At 38.2% G+C, this 25,720-nt stretch overlaps 1 protein-coding gene across 2 annotated transcripts; it reads right to left on the bottom strand.

The window, feature by feature from the left end:
• Nucleotides 1-268: 268 nt before the first annotated feature.
• Nucleotides 269-24,279, bottom strand: col28a2a (collagen, type XXVIII, alpha 2a). Of its 2 annotated transcripts, XM_066687690.1 has the most exons (36): nucleotides 24,148-24,279; nucleotides 23,605-23,757; nucleotides 22,108-22,682; nucleotides 19,370-19,390; nucleotides 18,943-19,002; nucleotides 17,301-17,354; nucleotides 16,974-17,018; nucleotides 16,761-16,787; nucleotides 16,510-16,554; nucleotides 15,934-15,978; nucleotides 15,672-15,725; nucleotides 13,465-13,533; nucleotides 12,584-12,652; nucleotides 12,189-12,257; nucleotides 9,994-10,062; nucleotides 9,089-9,157; nucleotides 8,924-8,992; nucleotides 8,584-8,652; nucleotides 8,004-8,075; nucleotides 7,426-7,494; nucleotides 7,265-7,336; nucleotides 7,103-7,171; nucleotides 6,804-6,872; nucleotides 6,574-6,642; nucleotides 6,306-6,374; nucleotides 6,106-6,174; nucleotides 5,725-5,793; nucleotides 5,463-5,531; nucleotides 5,137-5,217; nucleotides 4,816-4,851; nucleotides 4,690-4,726; nucleotides 3,635-4,192; nucleotides 3,150-3,382; nucleotides 2,656-2,908; nucleotides 2,105-2,296; nucleotides 269-1,575 (listed from the first exon to the last, which is right to left on the bottom strand). In XM_066687690.1, exons 1-36 carry the CDS (start codon nucleotides 24,170-24,172, stop codon nucleotides 1,568-1,570), a joined length of 3,681 nt encoding a protein of 1,226 aa, XP_066543787.1. In that variant the 5' UTR covers nucleotides 24,173-24,279; the 3' UTR covers nucleotides 269-1,567. The 2 variants fall into 2 exon arrangements, with proteins under 2 accessions (XP_066543787.1, XP_066543786.1); XM_066687689.1 differs by lacking the exon at nucleotides 269-1,575 and having other exon boundaries at nucleotides 2,094-2,296.
• Nucleotides 24,280-25,720: the final 1,441 nt, after the last annotated feature.

Below are 25,720 nucleotides of genomic sequence, written 5' to 3'. Positions count from 1 at the left end.
ACATAATTTGTTCTCTTGCATTATTATTATTATTATTATTATTATTATTATTATTATTATTATTATTATTATTATTCCATTCTGACAATCGCTTACTCCTCTCACAACTTTTCCACTTGACGGCCGAAACGTGACGCAAACATGTAGGCTATAGTACCTTTGTTCATTGTCCATTGGTCCATATAACAGCCTGTATAGGATTCTCTATAATGTAATATAACTTTTGAATAGTGAAAAGTCCAAAAAAGGAACAATAAAAAAGAACAACAACAGAAAAATCCATACATTTATTTTCAAGGTAAAAAAGACTAGAAATCTACTGAAGACACATCTCTCCCTCACACTTGTTTCATTTGTAATACAAAAAAATTGCTCATACAAATACAGTTAAAGTTACAAATTATTTCAAATATATATATATATATATATATATATATATGAAAATGTATTATCAATATAAACATACTTTTGTTCTACACAACAGATATATGTCATGTGCTTATCTTAACTGTTATGCAGTCCTTGAGTTTCTCAGCATTCTCCAGTCTTTTAGGTTTGAATACATCTAATGATAAACAGTCCTACGTGTGCTAAGTTTACAGCCTGGAAGATTATTTTTACAAACTACACTTCCATTGCACAAATGTTAATGAATCAGCTGCTTTATCTGCAATTGTTTTAACTATGAAAGCAAAAGCATTATTTTGATGACTACAGTGTCAAAATCTAAGAGAATAATACAGTATTACAATGGCCTCACACAACTAGGAATACAGATTAATATGAAAATAACATTTTTTTTTCTTGAACACTGGGCACAACGAGTATGCATAGTTTATTTAATGTATTTTATTCCATTACAAACAATACTATTAGTCATACATTGTCTAATCTCATATACCTGTATGACTGTATTCCTCTATGTATGATTGAATTATCTATCATCTATGACTATGAGGTATTGAATCCTGCTTTCCTGTGGTGGTGCCATATAAAATACAACAATTAAAAGAGCACTTTAAGGTTTAGAATGAATGTATAATTGTACTTTGAATGGTACATATCTCAATAATAATTCTATACATTAATTGTTTAAAAATAAAACCCTGAGAAATGCCTGATTACACAAACTTATTGAAAATTCACATTGATGAAATCATACAATAAGTTCTATGCAATTTGCTGATTTCAGTCTGCACATTTTTCATGAACTTGCTAAGCAAGTGTTTAAATTAAGAAGCTCAAAGCACGTTCTTCCCATAGCATCCCTTATACTTTCTAAAAATGAGAAAGTAATTAAATGTTGAGCACATTGCTGAAAAGCAAACTGCTACTTTTATTAATTGTTATTTAACAGCACACATTATATATATAATGTATATATCTATATATGTATATTTATATATCTATATCTATTGTATTTATCTATCCATCTCTCTTTCTATATATACACACTATATCTAAATATAATTTGTAGCACAGATCCAGCAGAGGCTATCTGGTTGTCTCAATGGTATGTCACTGAGAGAAAGGAAATTGTTCATCTTTGATCATCCTTGATTCAGTCTCAGCCCACTGTAAGAAAAACAAAGATATTTTTACACAGGCTCACTGACAGTTCGTCAGACAATTGCAAGCACTCCAGCATGTAATGTATGTTACATGAATGGCCATTTGCCATTAAGCAGCTCTCCTGATGAATTTCTTTCTTTCTTTTTTTTTTTTTTTTTACAAATGAGCCACTTGATACACCATTTTTATGTAGGCTAAATACAAATTAAATTGCACGGTCAAATTCAATTGCCTTTTCCTTTTGGTGGAGAGTGGTAAATTATCTTAAAACATGTTTAACCTACAAAGATTGTGAAGACTCACTACACTGTGGACCTGGACAATCAAACAAGTTGCTGCTGCCTTCATTACTGCAGTGTTTATGCAGACTTTTTTTAAAAACTAAATGACTGATGTAACACACTAATGCTATGAAGAATTACGAAAACTTACATACTTAGAAACAGAATACAATTTTGTTGAAAGAGTTGAAATAGAAACTGGTCTTTGCAGGACTAAAATAATAAAAAAAAGAAAAGTCTTCAAACCATACCTGCTCTTGTCAGCACACATGTTTTCTTGCATTCTTCCTCGGTGTCAAAACGGTTATCATTGCCACTGCATCCACCATACCAGAACTGTGCACAGGCATTGGCTTGTTTATCATAATACCATCTGATGTTATATTCACGGCATGGGCCCTGGTCCAATATCAGGGAGCATTTAGGATCAAGAGGGATGAATTCTGAAAAGAGAGAGGATACAACTGTGAACACAATTAAAGCCAGTTGTAAACTTTACACACTGGAAAATCCTGTTATGCCACTGTATTCAACAAAAATGTAGGGTGCACTGCTTTGCAATATTTACTATATAATTTTAACTTTTTGTGTGGGGCAAGAATCTGCAAAAAACAGATATGATTTGTAATAAATTCACTTAATGAACACCGCCACGATGTTTGTAATATCTATTTGTTTCTTGGTGTTTTTGCACAAGTAACTGCTTTCTCATTGTAACATAGTTGTAAGAATGGAAAGATAATCTTCTCTAATTGTGTTATATTTATCAGCCTAAGCATCTGTTGTAAAAAGTAGTGTTTACCTTTAGGCAGAGCAGGACGCGATTGTGGTATAAACTGGACTGAGGAAGAGGATGACCCAGAGGAGGACACAAGCACGGTGGAAGATGAAGATCCCTGGGCTGGAACGACTGGTTTGGGCTGTGCGGGAGGGACCGGCTTGCTGATGACTGAAGTGCTGCTGCCTTTCACATTGACAGAGGTAGTTTGTCTCAGTACTTCTTTTATTTTTTCTTCATAAATGTCTTCGTAATCTTCTTCTTCTTCTTCTTCAACCTGTGCAAAGACATTCTCTCATGAATTGGGCTGTGGTTGAACTTGAACATCTCAAAGAATAAACTAAAAGCTTTTTTATACTGGTTCCATTCCATCACTTAAAGCAAACATACATCATTGCAAATGGTGCCAAAATCAGACAAATTAAATATAGAGATGAATTTAACAAAGCATTCCTGTCTCCTAAATAAATCAATATCATTTGAATGATGATGTAAAATCCATTAATAGTGGCAATGACCTGTTGTGCAGGCTTGTTGACAGAAACTACAGTAACAGGGTCAATGGGCAGGTTCTCTCCGCCATCTCCTCTCCCGGTGCTGGAGATCTGACTGTGGGTGCCCACCCTGGTTCCACCCTGGAAAGTCTCCTGGAAAGTGTTGCTGTTGTGTCCATAGCCATTTATGAGGCGATTAAACACCAGGGCTCCGTTCTCATCCTCACAGAACTGGTTCACAAGTTTGGATTCCAAAGCTGCAACAAGAATAACGAAGATACGCAGTTTGAAATTCATACGTTTTGGGGTCACGGAAGATATTTGAGAATGCTAGTCTATAAGGTTTCAGTGGAGAATCCATTACATTTACCATGTCTGCAACATTATGATGACAAGAATAAGAAAATGTACTACCAAGTGAAATATAACTACTAGACAAAGATCTGAAAACATAATATTTGCATGTTATATAAGATTTTTTGTGCTTCTGCCATCTGCTATAGTATCACCTGGTAAAGTGTTGAAGTCATCAATGAGGTACATGTGTTCGCTGTCAGGATCGGATGCGATCAGGTTCAGTTCACGCAAGAACTCAGCCTGTGTGGGGTCCGTGGTGTTCACGATTCCAATAGCGTACATCTCAATGTTGGCGGCATGGGCCTCCCGGACGGCTATGTCCAGTTTGACAGGCTCCCTCTTGTCCGTTTTTCCATCCGTCATGACTATGGCCACTTTCCGCACTCCAGTCCTGGCGCTGTAAAAAGCTTCTTGTGTGGCTTTTCGAATGGCCGTGCCAGTGTACGTGCCCTCTCCCACGTAGAGCATGGTCCTGATCGCCTGTTTGATGTCTTGCTTCGTCATATACCGTGCCAGATTAAATACCAAATTGACGTCCAGACTGTAGAGCACAAGTCCTATCCTGGTAGCGTTTCTGCCCACAGTCACTCTGTCCACAAGGGCGGTGACAAAGTCCTTAATGATTTCGAAGTTTTCTGGGCCGACACTTTCCGAGCTGTCGATTACGAACACTAGCTCCATGGGTCGTTCTTTGCACTTAACCCCACAGCCTGTCATTACCCAAGACAAAACATGCTGCAGTTATCCTGTATTAACACCTACTCAACTGGTGGTTGCACTGTTAGCTAAATATATGAGTGTATAGGAAGAATTTGCCATGGGATTTTAAATTAGATTTAACATTTGGAAAATTGTCCCTGTCAGTGTCTAGACTGGAAAAGACCTAAAAGACACAACACAAAAAAGGTTCCCATGGCCTCTGTTTAGATTTTCACTGGAGATATCACTATAGGCAAACCATTCTGATGTAATTACATATTAGAATGTGCAATAGATATGTCTATATCACACACTGAAAATCTGAGACAGCAGAGATGTTATCCTGTGTTTGAAACCTGTGTTTAAAAAGTACTTTGATTTATTTACTTTTACATACAGAGTATTTCCATACTACTTTATTTGAATCTTTCTTTTCAAAGCCTCGGTTTTTATTATAGTAATTAAAAATGACTGGTTGAATGTCAAAACGTCTTATTGGTTATCTTACCACATATCTCCTTGATCAATTTAATGATGTCTTCTCTCTGAAAAATAAATACAGGATTAGGAATAGATTGGATATGATATTTGATTGTGACATTTATCTTCACACGCATAGAGAATGGGAACTCACTGTGAGGCCGGCTTCACCCTTTGTTCCTGGTCTTCCCTGGAATTACAAATATTAGAAAAATAAGACACAACTATAGCAATCAAAACTGAGCATTTTTGACAGATGATATTGCAATAATGATGCCTGACTACCAGGTGGTAACAGGAACATGCAGGGATATTTATTCATGTTTTTTTGTTGTTATTTTAATATTATTCGAATTCAATGCCGGTCTTATTATATCTTCTTATAATACATTAGGTCAAACGAATTTCTCTGCCTGGGTAATTTTCAGACATCGACAGATTTTAAATGACTCGCTCAGATGATAATAATGCTCACAGATTGACCGGGAACTCCAGCGTCCCCAAAATCTCCTTTTTCTCCCTTCTTCCCTCTCTCTCCCTGGTTACCGCGGTCACCCTGTGGAGAACAGTAACAAAGGCCTGAACATCGTAAAAATTGCTTAGACCTAATTTTAAGCCTTTTAAAGCTCCCATCAAAGCTCTGAGTCAGTCCAATGTGAGAGTTCATACAGTTCTCACAATCAATCAGCAAGCAAAGTGATACATTATAGGATGCATGGAGTCTGAGACATTATATGCAATCATTTGGCAAAATCCATCTGTGCAACTTAGCAAATGACGCGAACCAGGAATCTCACTCACCTTCGGGCCGGGCAGTCCTTCACCTGTAGGTCCTCTTGGTCCGGTCACCCCCTGAGATCCCTGTTCCCCCTAAAACAGGAACAACACATGTGGAAAGGTAGCACATCATTTGTTTCCAGTCACAACTGTTCTGCCCGTGCTCCATTAGCAAATAATGATTTAAAGCGGACTTATAATTGACTAACATACACCAAATAAGTAAAACTGGTCACTAATATGCAAATAAAAACACATTGATTCAAACTCGGGGGCACTGACATACCTTAGGGCCTTGCAAACCTTCCCCTTGGGGACCGATGGGACCTGGGGGGCCTGGTCTTCCTATAACACCCTGCACGAAACAACAGAGGACACTATTAGTATGTAACACATGCACCAGTTGTGTCATTGCCATTTCAGCACCACAGAATGGGAAAACAGCTGCACAAAAAAATAACTCGAATCCTCCTCACTCCTGGAGTCCAGATGCAGTGACAGCTTGGATACCAGTCTGATGTACATTTTAGCCTCTTAAACCAAATCAGCAGGCTCTGATTTGTGGGCAGTGGCCTTATGACATTGATGTGTGAAAGTCTTTGTCAGTACACAGAGTGCCCGGTCCTGTCTGAGCAACTGCACTGACTCGCTGTCCTCACTGGCCTACCTTGGGTCCTGGAAATCCTTCGCCTGGGGGTCCTGGCAAACCTGGCAGGCCCCTGAATCCGACATCACCCTGTGAGGAGTGCAACGATTTGTAAGTTAACAAATTGTGTGATACTCAGCATAAAGAATTTCGCCTGAGATTAAACTACATTCAAAACCAGAAGATGCTAGTATTTTGGAGCCAATACTGTGATTCCCTACCTTAGGTCCTGGCAGTCCTATGCCCTCCAGTCCCATCTCTCCGGGAAGTCCTGGAAGACCCGGAGGACCCTACAAAACAAGCACAACAGTGGATCCTTCTCTCCACAGTAATCACTGACACTAGGAGGAGGTATGCAAAAACCTGTAAAGTCCCAGTGCAGATTTAAAATACAATTGTTTTAATTCCTGAATGCATTGATATAACCTCATAGCTAAGAAGACATAACAGGATGCAGTTCAAGATAATGTCATAATGTTGTTTACTCACAGTTGGGCCAGGGTAGCCCTCCCCTTTAGGCCCAAATGGACCTGATGGACCTGGGTTGCCCTGGTCACCCTAAAAGAAAAGATTTTAAAAAGAAAGAAATGGAGTTTAAAACACTACTACTAATTAATGTAGTCTTCATCAGAAAAAAAATGCTTCATTGTCCTTAATTTCAGTTCAACAGACTTTTAAACTGTTTTGAAAGTTTTTGTTGTTGTTTTTGTGACTCTAACCTTGGGACCAGGAAGTCCATAGCCTGTCTCCCCTGTGGGTCCTGATGGACCAGGCAGACCAACATCCCCCTAGGAATGACAATGATACAATGGATTCAATATTACATTGGATGGATTGTGTAGAATAACGGCAAAAGAAAAGAAAAACAAAAGAAACCTGTATTCAAAGTGAATTCTGCAGACAAATGACAAAAAGATGCATATGCACACTCAGGCAAAGGTGGCCATGCTCAGCCTTACATGGCTTAATAAAAAGATTCACACCACACACAACAAAGTGCCAAATCAAAGTGCCTTACCTTGGGCCCAGCGATGGCGCGGCCTGGGAGGCCTGGCATTCCCAGACGGCCTGGCACTCCGGGCTCCCCCTGGAAGACGCGTGATTATCAGAACAGGCTCCAACAACATCATCACATCACCTGGTAATATACTAATGATCACAACCATAGTGTAGCTCTCACCTTTGCCCCTGAAGGACCAGCAATCCCAGGAGGGCCAGGTAAGCCACGGATTCCTCTCTGACCTTGATCTCCCTGTAGGAGAGTTCCTAGACATGTTACTAACACAGCAACTGTTTGACTTCAGTAAATGTGATGATAGAATTTGAACATTTTTTTTTTACCTTCTCGCCCATGGTCCCAATTCCTGGTGTCCCCTCTGGTCCCCTCAGACCCACCACACCAGGTTCACCCTGGAAACAACCACAAGATGCTTAGAGAAATAGAAGGCCCTACAATAAAACCAACACTCCCAAAAATTTCAGTGCCACTAACCTGGGACCTGTATCAATCCTCAGGAAGCTTGAAGTGTCTATATATTTATTTCTCGGTCCATAATATATTATGATTATTATTGTATGGGTCTGGCACCATTACCCATTCTTGGGTAAGGGGCATCTCTTTCAGGATCCTGGTTGCTAGCATCCTGCACCCTGTATATTTTTTGGCATGGTGGGAGTCATTGAATAATCACAATCTCCTTGAAAAGATCACTGTATATTGTGAACTGTGTTTTTGTTGGGACCTTGCCAGTCATAAGTTCTTAGTTACCCAAATATGCAAACATCAAAATACTATCAAAATACTATAGCAGTGCACTTTCATTTCAATGCTTTTGATTTCATATCATAATCATTCATGTCAGTATGGTTCCCTCTGCAGACAGAATCCAGTGTTATCCCAGAGAGCAGCAAAGACATACCTTCTGTCCTGGGGCGCCATCCTCTCCTGGCAGGCCCGGTAAACCAGCCAAACCTGATGATCCTGGCTCTCCCTGAAAAGGTACAATTAACAATAAAATACCCCTGCTTTTAAGAGACAATGACTCATAATGCAGGAGTGTGTCTTCAGTTCTCTGCTTCTCTCTTTCGGTTAGTTTATTGCAGATATATTGTGATTTAAACTGCATTTGTGCTCGTGGGTGGCCTTTGGAAAAAACAAAAACAAAAAAAAAACAGCCATCCCTAATTACACACAAACCTTCTGTCACTCTTTCTCTCTATAGTAGGTGTGAATCTCCCTCTGCGGGTTGGCTGTGGTAATGTAGATGACATCACTGATTATTCTGCAGGCATGCTGCAGGTCTACCAAATACATTTTGAGCAAGCTTTTGGCTTTTCATGATCACACATATCAATGTTCACACAGCAAGACTACCTTTTCTAACATAGTTTGAATCTGCATATAACAATGTGAATTGTGAATTGACTAGAATCATAAAGAAAATGTATAGCTTTCATCAACTTCAGTGGGATCAGCAATTACAGCAACTTTAAATTTACCTTGGGCCCTGGCTCACCAATCCCTCTTTCTCCTGGACCCCCGAGTTCTCCTGGCAATCCTTGGTCACCCTAAAAAAGAGATCAAAAAGTATCTTGTAGAAAATGTACACATTGATTTTGTATGAATGCCATCAAAATAGTTGAATGTAAGTTTCACCAGCTGAAGAGGTTTGAAGACGTTTATAAGGTACGAACAGATTTTGAAAAGTGTTTGGAACAGTATTGAGATACTCTGAAGTCATAGTGTACTAGACATCTGCCTGACCTGACCTAGACGTATTGGGCAAACAAATGGTACCCCTCAGAAACATGATTATATTGGGAAGAGAAAGCTACATACCTTGGGTCCTGGATAACCTTCCCCTTGAGGTCCCCTGAGGCCAGGAGGCCCCCGTGGCCCCTCCACACCCTGCAATCACAGCAGCTGAGGTTAACACTGAAGGCCTGTGAGCAAACTGTGACAATCTGTCACAACACAGCAGAACGATGTGGCCCATCTGCCTACCTTCTCTCCCTGAATGCCCAATCCCGGCAGCCCAATCATTCCTGTTGGCCCGGGAGGCCCAAACTCGCCCTTGAAGTTACACAGTATAAATGTCAGGATAATACAGCAGTGACAGTGACTATAACATAATTTATACAAAAGAACATCGGCTTGGAAAGCAAACAAACAAACAAACAATCAAAAGAGAAAGAGTGTTGAAAAGGGGAAGGAATAAGAATAAAAGACAAATGTTACTTTTACTAGTATCAGTCACACATCTGCAAGCAGGGAAATGCTCTGAATTGTTTTACAGCTAAAATGAGGTCAAAAGAGCAGTCAGCTCACAGGTAAGGAATAGTGTTGATGGAAAATAACAGCAAACGGGACTGGGAACAGATGGGAAAGCTGGTCTAATAAAATAACAGAAAGGAATTCTGCTGAGGAAAGAGGGCAATCTTTCCAATGTTTAATAAGAATGTGTGTCAAAAAGCTTTTGTTAAGATAACAAACAGGATTAAGCATTTTATATTCTTCAGTGTTTCCATTCATACAAGGAACACACTTGTAGTATTTACATTTTTGGAGAACAATTCAGTCTCATGTTCAAGACAGGTCCCCTGTAGGACTTCAGTATGTTTTCCAAGTGATACATCAACAGGTATTGAAAAGAATGGGCTCTGCATTAACACCAGTGAACTTTCCCACACTCACAAGCCCTCTCGACGAAAGCCCAGCTGCCTTAACAGATGCCACCATTCTGTGGCTCTTAGAAACCAATCACATGCATTATATCTGTAAAAGGACATTCTGTTTTATCCCCCCAGTACTTTTCTATCCCTCATTACATCCTTTGTCTCAGGAATAAGAAGTGTCTTTGTTCCCAGAGCAGAGAATGGCATTCATTAGCTGAAGTATTTACGGCCTACCTTTTCTCCTTTGATTCCTGTGCCTGGCTGGCCGCGGGTGCCCCTTGGTCCCTCAAGGCCACGGTCTCCCTGCAATACAAAGAGGATGCTCTGACGCCATTCACACTGTCACATGTCAGGAAACACATGCATGAAGAGAAAAACCTACAATGCTCGTAGTGATTCACAGGGCAAGGGACACCGGGTGATATCCATAGCATACACCTGTTTTTTGCTTTCTTCCGTATGACAAAACAACACAATGAAGCCATGATTTGTGGCATCATTCTTTCACAAGTCGTTCTACTAATTCAAGACTTGTTACAGACATTTCTGTGTTAGTTCATTGTGTATGATTGTGTTTGTTTTTGCTTTTTCCTAAATTAGAGTAAAAACAACCTTTTATCTATGTATCAATGAACTAGACTCAGACCAGTACAGTATATTTATTATTTGAAGAATTTATATTTTGGTTGGTTGCCTTCACAAGACCTCTGCAAGAAGGATATGTTGTTAATTCACTGTAAACGTTTAAAAGGGTTTTGAACAGACCGTATCTGGAAAATATTCAAGGTTTTGTCTTAAATAGTTAAACTGGTGTTGGGTGCAGCTCGGTTGGTCGGTTGCCAAAGAAACAGCGGACAATGGCTCCGAGTGTCAGCAGAAGCTTTGCCCCGAATACAAACTGCTCTGCAAGAATGCTAGGATGGTTGAATAAGTCAATTGTACTTTAGCTTTACTACACAAACTGTAAAAAACACAAGAGTCAGACTTCTGAGTAATTGCATACAGTCTCCCCCCACTGGCATCCCTCTGTATGGTAAACAATCCACATTCTTTATGTCGGGGTTTTGGACATATTTTTTGGGGTGATCCTGTATGCTCTTAAACACACCTGGATTATTCGCTTTTCCCATATTGTGTAAACTGTAAAACCACTAAGACAGAGTTGCACTAAATCCTTTTGTTGGGGGTTTTCCAAACTTTTAAAAGGCTAGATTGTTGGCAGTTGCTGCAGTGCTTTAGGACATATAACATAAGAAACTAGACTTATTTTGCAGCAAAGAACCCATGCCAACTATATGTAGCTCAAGGTTGCCTCAGAAAGATATATGTAACCACAACAATGCTGGTGTAGGTATCATCATTTCATTTGCTCTGCTCTGACTTGAAACCAAAGAAAGATTCTGTTAGCTCTGCAGCTATCTTGTAAGATCAGTCTAGTAGAACACTATGCTTTCTATTGCAGACGGATGTATCTGTAATTTATTTAAATGGATGGTATTATTTTTTGGGTACTTTAGTTTCTTATGTCAAGTACTTAAAGGTCTGTTGTGTATTTTTAAATAAAACTTGATCATTTTATGTTAATAAAACTGACTTCATTATTGGCTATCATATGGTTCTCTTTCTGGGTCTACAATGCGTAATGTAATATTCCATGTTAGACTTTCTTATACATTACATTTTGGGAAAGCATTTGTTAATATACAGTTTGTAAAACACGCTCCCACCGCAGCACTGGAGAGCTTGCAACAGCATGTCACTCTGAATTAATGAATAATCTCGGCCGTGCATGCGTGTCTGAGGACTGCTCTGACTCTCTGGAGAACGAGGGGCTTTGGAGAGATTTATGGCTGCAGAAGTACGCATTGTCTAGAGCTGTAAAATTTAAACACTGGAAACAGAAAATCGCATCTATATTCTGGAAACATTCAGGTAAATGGTGTGATTACTACTTGACTGTTGACAGGACATTTGAAGCACATGAATTGTAAGTGCAAATTATAAAGAAATGTCCGTAAATCTTTCGTCAAATTACTGTAATAAACAGTAAAGGGGCACCTGTATGATGTATGAAATCAAATAGATGGAGAATTGCCAGTACTGTTCCTCAGAAGAACGAAAAAGTGATTTGTGTCACATTAAGGGATGCTTGGTATGTTCCTGTGCTTAACATGCAGGTAAACAGACATTCAGTGTTCAATTGTGGGGCTGGATTGGATTCCTAACTATTGCATTGTGGTCTTTCCTTTAACCAAGCAACAATATCAATTTAGTTTAATCTAGGTGCTCAAACAAGATGTTCATTTCGTTCTATTTGAAGTGTCTGGAGAATTGTGATTCCCCCGTGAGAGAGCTAGGAGAATTAAAGACGAATGACTATAGAGCAATGCTTTTATTTTTCATCAAAGAAGTCATAGACATTGACGTACCTTTGGTCCAGGAAATCCCTCTCCATGAGGCCCTTTCTCTCCCTGGACACCCTGTGGCCCTGATGGCCCCTGCAAACAGTCACGTCACAGCATCACAACAGAGCCCGGCATAGGAAGCGTAGGTCTGGTATACTATTTCTAACTCAGCATACTTCATCCAAACTTTCACTGCAAAGGTGCAACTGACACCCTTTTTTATATTTTATTGATAAATATCTTGTATTTCTGTTGATAAGACATAGAGTGACCATATAGACATTACAACTTCACACCTCTCCCATTAAGTGCATCAGTCTAAAGCACCTTTAAAATGTGTATTCGTATAATTAGATTTTATTAAAAGTTATTTTTTAGATTGACCAATTTATCTAAATCAGGAAGCTCTGTCCACTTACAGTTGATCCAGGTTCACCAATGCCAGGTGGGCCAGGAGGGCCTGGTCTTCCTTGGAAACCAATATCGCCCTGTGGAAGAAACACAAACATCATCATCATCATCATCATCATCATCATCATCATCATCATCAGAAAAAGAATAGACGCTGAAGCAAAGAGAGTGATCGCTTCTGTATTCACAAGTAAGGGCTTGAATTCAGGATTCAACACTATCCTACTGATATCATTATATTCTTTAATACAATGATTTATATTTGGGATCCTCAATTCGAAGCCTGTATACATCATATAACGCATTTTAGCACCATAAAAATATGTGATAAAGAAAGACAGGTGTGTGTCTGACAGATAGTCTGAGCCGCTCCACCTGGAAGGAACAGGGAGCAGTTCACTTGAACACAAATCCAGCTGTGTTTCTGTCTTTAAAAAATAAATTGGTGGACACCACTATAGTTATCTAGACATATCTGGATAAACATTGCTCCAAATTGGATAAACACATACAGAAACTGTGAACACTAATGATTGGCTTTGCTGACAGTGTGGGGTGTTTTATGAGGGATACTTTTACACCATTTCGGCTTAAATGAACACATCTATTGTTGGTTGGCAAGAACTTTGTGGATACACTTTTTTTGGAGAAACAGACTCCACATTTACCTGCAATTCAATAATGTACATTTTGGTGATGAGTAGCTTATTGTTTACAGCTTACGTACAGTAATATATAATGTATATTTGCATGACTCAATTCATGAATCATCTTCACCTTATTCTGACAATGGGAACATTACTTCAGCAAGGGTAAAGTAGATAACAGTGTCTAACCATGTACAAGGCAAGCCTCGATGCAGAGTGAATGCTATTAAGAGGGGTTTTACCTTAGGACCTGGAAGACCAATTCCTGTTTCCCCTTGAATTCCAGGTGGCCCCACAGGACCACGGTCCCCCTACAAAACACACAGAAATACATATCTCAGCTGGTACTGGGCTCAAAAGCGCACACTGAAGACATCCTGCAGTGCTGTCTGAATGTCCAGTTTCAACACACTAAGCTACACCACCATTTAACTATACTACATAATGAATAGCATGCAGATGAGATAATTTAATTGTATTGTGTTGGTCAGTATAGCTGAAGGTGGAGAAGTAAATGCTTTTGTTTCATTACCTTCCAAGATTTAAAGTATTTCTTATATTGATATCAGATCCTGCTCAGAGATTTTGTTGCTTAATGCAAAAAAGTGAAAAAGCTCATGTTAGTGTTCATTAAACTATACTTTTTAACAATTATTTCTTCCCAGAGTCTTATGAACACTTACACAAAACTGTAAAGATCCCAGTAGACTGGAAAGTAACAATACAGGATGTTTGTGAACTTCTACTACATAGAAATCAGTGGGGTGTGTGAATACCTTTGACTACAACTGTATTCATGTATTCAACTAATGTAAAGCCTACGCTGGCATTAGTACCCTGTATAGTCAAAGGTATTTTGATTTTTGTTCTGATATTTTTCAACATGTCAAAACAAATCTGGAAACCACACATTTGTCTGAGAGCAAAAATAAATTGTTGGAAGGCATTCAAAAGCTGAAACATAAACCACAATATTTGCTGAAAACAATAAAAGGTGAGATTGAAGTAAAACGTCAGTCCAGCTTTTAATTGCAAACTACAAAAACAATACTTAAAGGCACTTTTCAGTTGGGGAGACATGACACACAAAATGGTGCCTTCAAGTTCAGTGACACACTTGGAATTTGCTAGTGGCGACTGGGCTGAAATCTGGATTTAATCTGGGTCTAAGTATGGCAATTTTGCTGCAGTGATAGAAAAAAAAATCTTAATTGGCAATAATTATAGATTAGATTACAGGCAATTACAGCAAGAACAAACCTAACATTCTAGAAATATGAAGGGAGACAGAAAGAGAAGTGAAACTGTGGGACACTGTAGGAGCCCTGGACAGCAGCCGAGGCCAGGGGTGGACACTTTGTTGCAGTACAAAATACCCCATTACTCTCTTCTACGGAAACTAAATTAGGACCTAGAAAGTAATACTAAAACATGTTGCACGTGTCTATATATAATATCATGTGTTGTCCATATTAAAAATAATACAAATTGTACATCCACTGGCAACTCAACAGTATAAAAAGGAACAGACACTCTACAGTTTAACCAAGGTATGGGATTGGTCCCCCTGACCAGAGAACCAAACGTGACTGCAGTCTATTATTCCTTTCATCTGCTGTGAACACAAACATCCTACTAATCTAAAGCAGAAATATACTGAATTAAAAAAAAAATCTGCAAGGAATAACTTTTCATTGATCGCCTAGATGAGTAATGAGTCAGTTTTTAATCACTGTCGAATTATTCAATTAAGGTTCATTGGAGACTGATCTGGGTTTCCTCATTGCCTGAATGATACTACACATACTTATCAATGCTGTTTAGTTTGAGAAACACTACATTTGGTGCCACTAAACATTACAGCATACATCAAAGCTTTTATCTTGAAGAATCATCTAAAAGTGATTCAATCTAGAAACAAAGAACAATAATATGCCCACCATCCACTGTTCTAACTCAGCTTCCCTTAAATAATGTTGAACTGAAGTAGATTCAGATATATAACACAAATTTCAGCTTTTACATTTTACACACATATATTTGAATTGAGTATGAACAGTGAAGGCCTTATGGAATCGTAAGGTAGATAAGAAAATTACAAAGCTTCAGATTCAATCTGCTAAGATCTTGTTCATTCATTTATTTTTACAATGTTATTCCCCAGTATTATATATACAGCTATGGAAAGACCACTCCAAGTTCAGAAATCAATGTTAAGTGGTCTTTTCATTTTTTTTCCAGAGCTGTATATAAGATGATATAAACGTATTTGAAAAAAGTATATATATTGAGATTCAGTTATTGGCCAGGGGGTGAAGTCTCAAAATGACCAACAGCAATCGACACGCTCAGATTCCAAGATGGTGCCTCAGATGGTGAAGATTCAAATGATTCAAAGATGTCTCTCTGTGGTTGTATAAAATGCATGCAACAGAAAGACCACACTTACTTTCCTTCCCTGAGGACCCTCTGGGCCTATATCTCCTTGTGGCCCAGGTACCCCCTGTCAACAACAAAAACAGCACAGTTTACACAGAATAATTTAAAACTGTATCAGTAACCAAAGGACTAACAGGACTCTCTAGGTCTGTTTCTCCTTAATTATGTTGATTCTTGAGTTTAAACTAAGAAGGTAACCTATTCAGTGCCATTACTACATCGTGAAGTTCAGTCATTTTTACCCAAAATCTGATATTTCTGTGTAACCTTACCTGCAGGCCTCTTGTTCCTCTTGTACCAACTGGACCCTCAGGACCCTGCCAATAGAATAAGATCAATCCATTACATTTGAATCTAATCCTTGATATAGAACAGTCCATTCACAAAACACTCTGCACTCTACCAAAGCTGTGCATTACATAGGTGACACTTCAAAAAGGCCATCATGTCTGTATATGTGGGGCACCTGGAGTCTTTCAAATGTCCTTATTTCAACACACCACATGTCTGTATAATTCTGTCTGTGTAAATGAAATACAGTTTAGTGTTTGCTCTAAATTGCAGACATACGGATTTGGAGGAATGACTAACTGCCTTGATTATCTGTTACAGTTGTCTATCTGTAAGCAACTCTTTGCTGGAAGCACAAAGAGGCTATAGAGGAGAAATACATTTTTCACAGGTTTTATATTTAACCTTTAATATATAAATCATTCAATTCTGGTATTCCTAATTATTCAAAATAGAATGACTGCCCTTACCCCTGTGTGAGGTTCTATGAAGGCCAAAACAAATAAGTACTACTAATAAAACTGTAATTCAAAATGAAAATAAATTGTTATACACACCCGGTCCCCTTTAATTCCTGGCGTTCCACATTCTCCTCTTTCACCCTTCACAACAATAAATTAAACAATACAAAAACAGTGTCGTTAGAGATGTGAAACACACTGTGATTATGAACAGGGTTGATCTTGTACAATAATGATATTTCAATTTTGAAAAAGAGTTTAAAAATCTAAAAAAACAACAGCATCAAAAACAATAAAGGGATGAAGAACATACTTCATATAGTTCTGTTAGTTACTTCTACACATACCTTCTCTCCTTTATAACCAGGCTTGCCCTGCAATTGAGAAACCAAAGTGAGAAGGGGGTATCTCTATAGTGCACTCACCTTCAGATGACAACATTGACACATTTTTACAGCTCTTAACATACCTGCTCTAAATGGAAAATGTTGAAAATGTCTTAGGTCAGTATTTAACAAAATGATGACACATTTCTGCTATGGTGTTTTGTCATACTTTACCTCAGAACCTTCTCGACCTGGAAGTCCGCTCAATCCACTTTCACCCTGGAATGGAAAGCATATTATTTATTAGGGATTGTGGTCTAGCTAGTACTATTACTTGAATAGCCTTCATTGCGGTTGAACTTTCTTGGGGTGATATTTCTGCAGGTTCCTTTAGAAAATAAAAAGTCCAGCCATTGTATTTTGAAGCATTAAATCAATGAAACCAGGCATAGGGTAATAGTAATCATGACATTTTAAACAGTCTGGGGTAATCTCTATCTCTGGACGAAAATGTGTAAAGAGCGGCACAGCAGATACAAATATCAATAAAAGAGCAGTGACCTTCTGTCCTTTGGATCCGGGGCCACCATCATCTCCAGGGCGACCCTTTTTACCCTGAGAAGAAAAGACGAGAAACACATGATGAGATGTAAAATCACACATTTCGTCAATAGTACAATGATGAAAGATTAGATCTGGCCGTGTCGTTTTATTGGTAGTGCGTTCTGAAAACACTCCACAGGTGTCAGAAGGCGTCTGAAAGGGAAGGCCATGGACAGTGAAAGTGAGAGAAGGCCATGGACAATCTAATTCCAGACGTCCTGTGTCCTCTCTGAACATCTGGGAGTGTTTACTGAGTGGAAGTAGGGTAACAATTACACAGCTAAAGAGGATGAGGTCAAGGCTAGCATGGCCACAGGCTAGGAGAGATCCCAAACAGAGACGTAGCCGGGTTAACAGGGACTCTCCGGACATGCTGGGACGTGGCTGCAGGGTTAAAGGGTAATCACACATCAGCACCTGGACGGCATGTTCTCAGTCGAACCCTTGTCGGCAAATCACTTTATCTGGTCATTAAACAAGTGACAGTACTAATTACACAAGCCTTTAAGTGGCAAGGCTAAGAATGTCAGGAATTCCTCTGTGAAGATCCACCTGGTTTGTGATCATGCATTTTTATTTCACCTCATGATGGATAATTCATCTCCAAGAAACTGAATCTATGGCTATATTCTTATCCATGTTGACCACTTGGTGTCTTGAGGCAATGATTCATGTAACACGTAATCATTTTCTGAGCAGTTGAGTAATAAATATTTGAAATTGGTGCTTACATTTAGCAATATGTGGGGAAATCTAAATCTAATCTAAATCAAATAGCTACAGCAGTACAGTTTTCCTGCAGAGGAAAGCAATTTAATTAATGACCTAGGCCACTCTGATAATATAATTTCACTGACTACCAGTAAAACATGATATTTTGTTTATTATAACAAAATCCTTTGTCAAGAGAGAACAGTAAGGGTTCTTTCATTTGCTAGAATGGCCCCAAAAGGGAATACTGATGTGTGAATTGTTTTCAGGCAGTACAAAGGTGGCAATAAAGTAAAGAAAGAAACATGACATTTAATACTTTCAGCCCAAGAAGCAGACATACGGCTCTTCGCCCTGATGGGATTTTACACCCTTGCTCAGGCAGCATCTACACTAGTTAGCTGTTAATTTAATTTATGGTGGGAACCACTCTATTTTAAAGAGAGTTCAAGGTTGCTCTGTTGGGTGCAGTGGTGAAGACTGAATAATACCCCTCCTCACTGCTAATACATTGTATTACTTTATGCATTCAGTTTAAAAATAGGAAGTTACAATCTCTCCATTTATGTTTGACCTAAAACAGTGTTTTAATGGAAAAGGCTCTGGTGGGCAATATATTTATCTGCCATATGTGCAAGAGGAGTCATAATTAAACAGGACACACTTATTATGGGTGTGACAGATGTCACTACAACAATTGCAATAATCATTACAATCTTTCATTAGATTAAAAGAGACTTTTAAAAGAACACACTATTAATATTAAGATATTTAAAAGGAGTGAAGACTGGTGTAACAGGGCTGAAGGAAACAAGAGAAGTACATACATGGGGTACTTTCTGTCATTGTTATTGCAATTTTTCCATTTGAGATGTTTAAATGTACTTACAGCTGGACCGCTGGGACCCCGCTCTCCCTTTTCACACGCACATTTCTGAGTCAGGGGGCACTTTGAATAAGAACAAGGTGACACCATTGTCAGTTACAAGAGCAGTGTAATTTTGCATTTGAAAAGATCTCTTTGTACATAAAGACAGACAAATTGAATGTATGGCTGTTTTTTTGGCTTTGGTTATGCTGTGCTGTGTGAATATTCTATAACTTACTATTAAGAAGAAAAGAAAGAAGAAAAAGTGCATATTTGTGATGATCATTTGAAATTACAAGAGCAGAATCTGCTTTTTGATTATTTGACACCAGAACAGAATTTATCTAATAACTGATGACTGAAAGTAACTCAAGGTATAGGCCATTTGAATAAATGTATCATAATAGCAATAACTGTTTAGATATCAGTGACAGATAATTTGTTTTACCTCTTCATCAGCCAGTTCTGCCTGTGAAATTGACAAAAAGTAACACAATTAAAATACAGAATCAATCTATCTGAGAAGTGCAGTTTCCTGCTACCCCTAGCTTTTGATTATAGAAATAACTATGATTAAAATATAATTTGCATGTGTATACATTTAGCAATATGAATATTTTAGAGATTTTAAAGCTCAGCTTGTACTGTCTTATACTGTGATAGACTGTCATCCCACCCAGCGTGTACCCTGCCATCGCCCCCGGTGCCCCCTTGGGCTGTGGTTCATTGTGGCCCTGTACTGGATGAAGCATTTATTGATAATGGATGGATATATCATACTACAGATACCAGTAATACTAGTTTACTATGAAGCTGACATCTCTTTCAAGAGAGCAAGGAAACAATTAAACTAAGCACATACAGGCAGTGTTTGAAAGAGCCTCATCTTTGTTGAAAATAATCAGAAGAAAACATGTTATGAGTTATGAGGCAATATTCATGTTTTCAGTCATTTTTATAAGCTATCATCTCCTAAACTGATCAAATTAATCATCACACTCTTTTACATTTAACAGTGCATGTCCATGTGTAATGGCATTTCATTACTGATGTGTTTTTATTGCTTAATATTCACTTTGCTGCATTCCTACATTAAACAAATCTATGAGTTAACTTGGTTACCTCTCGGAAAAATACAAAACACATGTGATGGACAATATAGAAGTTGTATAATGGATGATGGCATGAAGCTCACCATACTAACATAGACAGGAATGTGAACATTACCACTAAAGGTTTGTTCAGTATCAGAATATTAAAAGATGCCTGTACAAAGAAAGGCAGTGTATAGCAGTGGTGGCAGAACTTCATGCAATATATTGAAGATACTGAGTGTGAAAGAACAGTCCACCTCAGCCTTTAACACTGACTGATTTTTATAAGAGAGACTGTCAAACATTTGACTGTGATATGGACTTTTGCCAAATAGGTCAAATTATTTGTTAATATTGTGCTGAACAGGTCTGCATTTAAAACTGACAATGCAAGCTAATAAGTTAAGATGCTGGAGGAATTTAAGGTACATGCAGGATCTTGCCGGGTTTTCGTGACTAGATTTCTATGGGACACTTTGATAGTTGACAGCTGTTACTGTTTGTGGGTTACTAGAATCATTCGTGGTTGCTATTAAGTCACTTTGGAAAAGATAACAAGTCACTGCCTAGGGATGTTTCATCTGAAAAATGTAATGCTTTGGTATTATTTCAACAAAGGATAAGAAAAGGGATGCATGTCTAATATAGTGGTGATTATAAAATGTCTCTCTACTCTTTAGAATTGTCCTATGGGGCCTAATAAGTAAGCCATCCCAAAACATTACATGAAGCCTAACATTTATGTTTTTTTTTTTTGCCAGGTGCACATTATTGTCTGGTTTCACAAACCTTGATTAGCTAGTCTTACACTTTCCCACCTGAAATAACATTGGGTTGTGCAAGACTAGTGCTAATCTGGGTCTGTGAAACCAGTCCTATAAGTTATATACATATTCTGTTCATTGCATTTCTATACACACAACAATATGTTGATTTCTCTGAATGGACAAATGACCTAGAGGCGGCTAGAGACTTCAATAAGTAAAATCTACATAATGTAGATTTACCTGGATTACCTGGATAAGACCCAGGTAAAATCAAGTCTTTGACCCACAAACTGCAACTGCAAATTCCAAACCCAGTTCTTAATGGTGGCTTCCCATTGCGTAGAAACAAGAGGCCCCAGGGAGGGAGAAAGCCGCCCCCCAAGTGACAGATTTGGAATTTGCTGTTGGTAGGTCAAAGCTTGAGGTTTAATGGTGTCTATGATATATTGCTTAGATTGAATGTATTTGACCCTTTTACAGCTTTCTAACCATCAAGGAATGTGTGTCTACATGTTATCTTCAGTCTTTTAGAACAATACTGAGCGACTCAAGGTCTAGTTTGAAGCAATGTCCATACAAGAACCTGCAAGACATTGTTGAACATGTGAAATTGATTTGATTATTTAATTCTATGAACCTGTGGTGAAAATCTTAAGTGCTGCTTGACGATTCTTGTGGTCCACTCTCTCCTCACACCCCTGTATGAAGCCTAATATGTGATCAATTTTGAAAAAATGTATACATATATATATATATATATATATATATATATATATATATATATATATGTATCTGCTACAATATATATAGATATATTGTAGCAGAAACATGCATTATGAAAGCATGAAAGATATATTTTAGTATGTAGACTAAATAGGGCCAAAGCTTTCAGGTGTTTGTTCCAACACTTTCAACTTTCAATAATAATAATAATAATAATAATAATAATAATAATAATAATAATAATAATAATAATAATAATATTTTTTCCCTCCTCGATAACTTCAAGGGCCTTCCTCAAGAATGTCTGGATTCAGATCTACATAGTGAGGCCGATGTTAAAACTGTGTAGAAATATGCATTTTGTCTCTGACGTTTCTTTACTCTCTTCTACTGTCATCATGCCCCTGAGTGAAATGGAGCTCCAAGTGGGAAGAGTCATTGATGTTTATTGATAATAGGCAACTATTTTAAACCTTTTGAAAGCATGCATCTTTACACTAGAGAAGACATTACTATTCTACAGCTTTGGTCATTAGTACATTTTTAGGAGACCATTTGGTTTAATTGGCAACCTCAAAGAGGAGCAGTATGTGAGGACTTACCAGCTCCTTGACGACCTTCTCCACAATCCCATTGTCCTGCAGGTTGTGAAGGAACCTGGTGGCTGGGGAACTGGCCAAAAGCCGTAGCTTAGAAACATTGGAGGGCTCATTAGCCACTCTTGTGATTCCAACAGTGAAGAATTTAATTCCCTGGTTCTTGGCATCAGCTGTTGCTGAGAAGATATCAGGGTTCCTGGGGTGGGCCACACCATCTGTCATAAGTATTGCAGTCCTAATGCTTCCTTGAGCTGACTCTTCTAAGTAGATCTGCGTGAGGTTGGTGATAGCGTAGGTGGTGTAAGTGCCATGTCCAATGTAGACCATGGGTGCCACAAGGGATTTGAAATTCTCAGTGCCTCTCCATTGCTTGAATGTCTGCTCGATGATGACATGGCTACTGTACTGAAGCAAAGCCATCTTCCAGCTCAGGCCCCGGCCTGACTTGAGCCGAATGCTACTAAGTCTGTCCACCACATCCAGGACAAATTTCTTCTCTTGCTCATGGTTGTCTTTGGCACTCTCAGAACTGTCCAACAAAAATGCCAGCTCTAAGGTGCAGTCTTCATCTAAGATAGCTAAAGACAAAGAATTGCTCAGAAACAGAATAAAATGCAACAACTGCTCAGTCCGTATTTATCTTCTATAAGACTGTAAGTCTTGTTACTAGGGCTGATGTTAGGATAATGTTCACTGAGCAATGGCACAAGGCCCAAAGTGCATGCAACATACGATTGTTTAGTGAAGTGTATAAGCACCAAAACATATATTTTACACATCCTGTTATATAGAGGTGGACTGCAATCTGTAAATAACAGCTACAACGGTTTTTAGTAGAAGATTTATAATTAGTATAATATCTTTATAGATGGCAGATCACTTCACAGATAAATCTGAAACAATATTTGTAATTCCTTCAACTCTGACTAGTTGAGATCTACCATACATCTGACTTGTACCCTATCATTATACAGTTCACCTTTAATTTGAAAAGAAAATGACATAGTTTTATATAGCCTAATAAATCATGCACATGTACATGTTAGACTGAGAGAAGTAGCCTCAGGAAAACATACACCCTGGAAAGAATAAACCCATTGGAGATGCAATAAAAGTGTAATACAGCAAAGAAAATAGTTCAATTCTCAACATGTTCACTGCTTTGTCTGTCATGAAATCCACTTTGATTAGGCACAGAGTTGTATAAATATTTGCTTTCCTTAGTAACTATCAGTAGGAACAAAAATATATACCGGGTATAATATCTGGTTCTATTTATCTTATAATTTTGTACTAATGTTTTAAGTTAAAATCCACATTGACAGCTTCCACAGTGTTTCCTGGCACCACCCATTCTCACTGTATATAATTTTAAAGGCAGAACATATTTCTACTTTGTGATACAATCCAGTATTTCATATCATCTACCAGTAGTTGACTTGCACCACACCAGAAATGGGTAACTGTAGAATGATGTTCATGTGGTCATGTAAGTCTTACCTTGGCCATCATGTTTGTGTATTGTGTTTAAGGACAACACTTTTGATTTGCCTTTTTTTACAACCCTTTCTTCATCAAACTCCTGAGCAAAAATGGTTTGAAGTCCTGTCAGCAACAGGAGCCAGGCCAAAGTAGGGGACATGTTTCTTACTCCTACAATGACATATATCAGTTGAGCATTATTACAAAAGAGTATTTTACAGCCAAATCGCACTGATTCCATGCACCATATTTATATTTATAAAACACTGAGGCAAAGAATAGTATTGCCTTCAAATACTTTAAAACATTTCCCTATTTTTCCCTAAAATGTAAGTAATCCAGTTTATCCCCCCAAAATAATTTTCCACAAGAGTTTATTTCCCTCTTAAAATATTGAAATGCATAATTTAAATATAATTTGCAGTGCTACATAAGAAGAAATCATAAACTAATACAAGACTACATTTTTTTAAAAGGAACATTACATTGCTGAAGGAATCTAAATTATATACATATGCATATGTTTTAGGAAACTTTCCAGAACCAAGATGCTTCTCTTACCCAGGACAGCTCTTCCAGCCAGCATGCAGCTAAGTTAAAAATCCACTGGCTAAATGAGTGAAACAGCAGATGGTGTGATGAAAGCAGTGAGTTAGCTCCCTGATCCTGCAGCAGTCATCCTGAGGCAGTCTGTCCTGCTGTGAGTTGCAGCCCCGGCGAGCTGCCTTTATAGAGGGAGGCGTGACAGCAGAGTCCCTGTATGCATATAGCCCAGGGGGAACACACTCAGACACAGTAGGGAATGGGAGAGATTTGCCTATGAGTTGGTAATGCCCATCGTTGTGTTATCAGCACAAGAACCATGAACTTGTACTTGTGGACATTTACATGTGAAATTACGGTTAAGGCTACGATTTGGATTAATGTTGTAATTGTTAAATGCCCTCAAATGCACCATGGTACACAGTAGCTATGTCGACAGCAAATCCACAAATCTTAGTTAGTTTAGGTGGGATAAAACGTTGGGATCTGTCTTTCCCCCGTATAAAAGCCATTGCAATAATTATTCTTACAAAATTAGCTCCACGTAGAAGCAAAATGTTGTGCATGTAAAGCAAGTATTTTTTATTTTTTATTGCACTCTTTTTTTACTGTACACTCATAACGGAAGTATGTTTTTTTGTCAACTCTTCACTCTTCACTCTGTTCTTCACTGGTGCATTATGATGAAATGGAGGAGAGGTTTGTGTGTCACGTTGAGGGCCAATAAAACGTCATTCTCACATCCCGTGGTACACTGGAGGGGTTGCTATGAAGTCTGAAACCTGCGCAGTGTGCCCACTCATCCTGCCAAGACTCTGCCAAGAAAGGTCTACTATTTTAAAGGATAACTTGTTGTTCTATTAAGATGTAACAGGGTTTTAATTAAGTTTTTCTTTGTCTGCATAGTTTCAGTTTTTTTAGTTTTTTATTTATTCACTTTAGTTCAATACATGGTTTATTTTGTGCTTTATTTCACAAGCAAACCTTTTAATTGATTGTTAATTGGATAATTGGGAACAGCTTTTTGCTTTTTTTCTGATTTTATTTTGCAGGATGACCATCCTGGAGTGATTGTGTGTGTGAGGTGCAGTGCAGGAGTGAGGGAAATGAGGATAAACTAAAATGAAGACATTAAGATATTTAAATAGAAAAATAATATATTCGACTGGTGGTGTTATGCAGAAAGGGTGTATTTCAAAGAAACACGCAAAAGAAAGTATTTTAGTCTAGAGTGTGCTCGTTTCTTTCCCTGCTCTGTCCTGCACTTCACTTGTGTGATTGTGACTTTTAATTGTAGGGCTCTGTTCTGTATTTTATTGATTGTATTTGTATGATTGTATTTACACAAATGCCTCTTTTAATTGTATTGTTTTATGTGAAAATAAAGACTTAAATCTTACATTGCTGCGCCCACTTAACTGGTTAAACGATCCCGGGGAAGGTATTGCAGAAGTAGATTTAGGGGACCCTGACTCCTTAAGCAAATCAAAAGGGTGGCTTGGTTGGACGGTGCCCTTGCCATGTTACAAAGAGTTTATAAGTGCTCCCAACTTCTTTGGAAAAGAAAGCAGTCAAACATGACCCCACAGTA

This window comes from Amia ocellicauda, chromosome 16 (assembly GCF_036373705.1).
Source record: "Amia ocellicauda isolate fAmiCal2 chromosome 16, fAmiCal2.hap1, whole genome shotgun sequence".
Lineage (NCBI taxonomy): Eukaryota > Metazoa > Chordata > Actinopteri > Amiiformes > Amiidae > Amia > Amia ocellicauda.
The sequence above is the reverse complement of the archived record's forward strand: the minus strand, read 5'-3'. Positions and strand labels throughout refer to the sequence as shown.